The following is a 2,500-nucleotide window of genomic DNA, read 5'->3' as shown; positions in this document are numbered from 1 at the left end:
GTGTGTGTGTGTGTGTGTGTGTGTGTGTCTGTGTGTGTGTGTGTGTGTGTCTCTGTGTGTGTCTGTGTGTGTGTGTGTGTGTGTGTGTGTGTGTGTGTGTGTGCTCTCTGTGTGTCTCTGTGTGTGTGTGTGTGTGTGTCTGTGTGTGTGTGTGTGTGTGTCTGTGTGTGTGTGTGTCTGTGTGTGTGTGTGTGTGTGTGTGTGTGTGTGTGTGTGTCTGTGTGTGTGTGTGTGTGTGTGTGTGTGTGTGTGTGTGTGTGTGTGTGTCTGTGTGTGTGTGTGTGTGTGTGTGTGTGTGTGTGTGTGTGTGTGTGTGTGTGTCTGTGTGTGTGTGTGTGTGTGTGTGTGTGTGTGTGTGTGTGTGTGTGTGTGTCTGTGTGTGTGTGTGTGTGTGTTCCTCACTGGGGTTTCACTGTGAAATATCTGCTCTGTTTTATTTTCAGCCCTGTTTTGTGTGTTGTTGTGTTACAGTGTGTCTGGAGGGTGTTGTGTTGTGTGTGTTTGTGTAGTGTTGTGTGTAACTCTGTTGTGTGTAACTCTGTTGTGTGTAACTCTGTTGTGTTGTTGTTGTGTTACAGTGTGTCTGGAGGGTGTTGTGTTGTGTGTGTTTGTGTAGTGTTGTGTGTAACTCTGTTGTGTGTAACTCTGTTGTGTGTAACTCTGTTGTGTGTTGTTGTGTTACAGTGTGTCTGGAGGGTCAGGGTGCAGATTGTCGTCTTTCTCAGTCCAGAGACGACGACTTCGACTGGGAACAAGGAGAGAGACACAGCCCCACGGGCCCCTGGGTCCCCACAGGTAACACACACATACTATACACACACAACACAACACTATACACACACCCCGCGGGCCCTGGTTTAGACCTGGTTTAGTCCTGATTCAGACCTTGTTTAGTCCTGGTTTAGACTTGGTTTAGTCCTGATTCAGACCTTGTTTAGTCCTGGTTTAGACCTGGTTTAGTCCTAGTTTAGACCTGGTTTAGTCCTGGTTTAGTCCTGGTTTAGTCCTGGTTTAGACCTGGTTTAGACCTGGTTTAGTCCTGGTTTAGTCCTGTTTAGACCTTTAGTCCTGGTTTAGACCTGGTTTAGACCTGGTTTAGACCTGGTTTAGTCCTGATTCAGACCTTGTTTAGTCCTGGTTTAGACCTGGTTTAGACCTGGTTTAGTCCTAGTTTAGACCTGGTTTAGTCCTGATTCAGACCTTGTTTAGTCCTGGTTTAGTCCTGGTTTAGACCTGGTTTAGACCTGGTTTAGTCCTGGTTTAGTCCTGGTTTAGACCTGGTTTAGACCTGGTTTAGTCCTGGTTCTTGGTCTCGGGCTGCGTCCTGTTTACGGCCTCTTGTATCCTTGTCTCCTTGTCTCCTCGCTTCACGCCTTATTTCCTCTGCTCATTTCCTCGGCCGTGTCCAATAACTCGTGCAAAGCGGTGCTCGTGTCCTCGCCGCCTGTCTCGCGCCTGATTGGCCGCTTGATTTAGTGACGCGCGTTCTCATTCGTCAGCGGCTTCTTTTAAACCGGGTCATAACTCAGAGCACAAAGCGGCGTCCAATCAAAGAGCGCTAATTAAAGCCATCACTTACAGCACTGCACTACACTTCCCAGCATGCACCTGTCAGAACCACGATAAAGGAGCCTGGACACACAGATACAACAGACCAGGACTGAGACCAGGACCAGGACCAAGAGACCAGGACCAAGAGACCAAGACCAAGAGACCAGGACCAACCAGGACCAAGAGACCAGGACCAGACCAAGGACCAGGACCGAGACCAGACCAAGAGACCAGGACCGAGACCAGGACCGAGACCAGGACCAGACTGGAACAGCACTAAACCAGGACCGGACCAATGCTAGACCAGGACTAGACCAGGTCTAAATCCAGTCTGGACCCAGTCTGGACTCGGTCTGGTTTTGGACTAGACCCGGTCTGGATTCGGTCTGGACTCTGTGACCTGTGGTTGGACTCTGGGTCTGGGTCTGGGTCTGGGTCTCGGGGGGATCAGGGTTTTTATTTGGTTCAATATTTTTATAAGTCCCAGTGAGACCAGGTCCAGACCCAGACTGGAACTGGTCTAAACAGGGTCTAAAGCAGGTCTGGATTGGGTTTGGTCCTGGTCTTGGTCTTGGTCCTGGTCCTGGTCTTGGTCCTGGTCTTTGTCCTGGTCTTGGTCTTGGTCCTGGTCCTGGTCTTTGTCCTGGTCTTGGTCCTGGTCCTGGTCCTGGTCTTGTCCTGTCTTTGGTCCTGTCCTGGTCCTGGTCTGGTCCTGGTCTTTGTCTCTTGGTCCTGGTCTTGGCTTGGTCCTTGGTCTTGGTCCCTGGTCTTGGTCTTGGTCCTGGTCCTGGTCTTGGTCCTGGTCTTGGTCTTGGTCCTGGTCTTGGTCTTGGCCCTGGTCCTGGTCCTGGTCCTGGTCTTGGTCCTGGTCTGGTGGTCCTGGTCCTGGTCTTGGTCTTGGTCTTGGTCCTCCTGGTCTTGGTCCTGGTCCTGGTCCTGGTCTTGGTCC

General features: G+C 51.1%; 1 protein-coding gene across 1 annotated transcript in view; it reads left to right on the top strand.

Moving 5' to 3' along the window:
- LOC110167662 (receptor-type tyrosine-protein phosphatase mu-like) overlaps positions 1-2,500 on the top strand; it is a 125,180-nt gene that overhangs the window by 32,832 nt on the left and 89,848 nt on the right. The window contains exon 2 of the mRNA XM_055151198.1: positions 685-795. Within this exon, the coding sequence (XP_055007173.1) occupies positions 685-795 (111 nt within the window). The remainder of the gene's footprint in view (positions 1-684; positions 796-2,500) is intronic.

The sequence above is a fragment of the Boleophthalmus pectinirostris genome, unplaced genomic scaffold, assembly GCF_026225935.1.
Source record: "Boleophthalmus pectinirostris isolate CB_2022bp ecotype Guang Dong unplaced genomic scaffold, ASM2622593v1 HiC_scaffold_15, whole genome shotgun sequence".
Classification (NCBI taxonomy): domain Eukaryota; kingdom Metazoa; phylum Chordata; class Actinopteri; order Gobiiformes; family Gobiidae; genus Boleophthalmus; species Boleophthalmus pectinirostris.
Note: the sequence above shows the minus strand (reverse complement) of the source record. Positions and strands in the feature narration are given on the sequence as shown.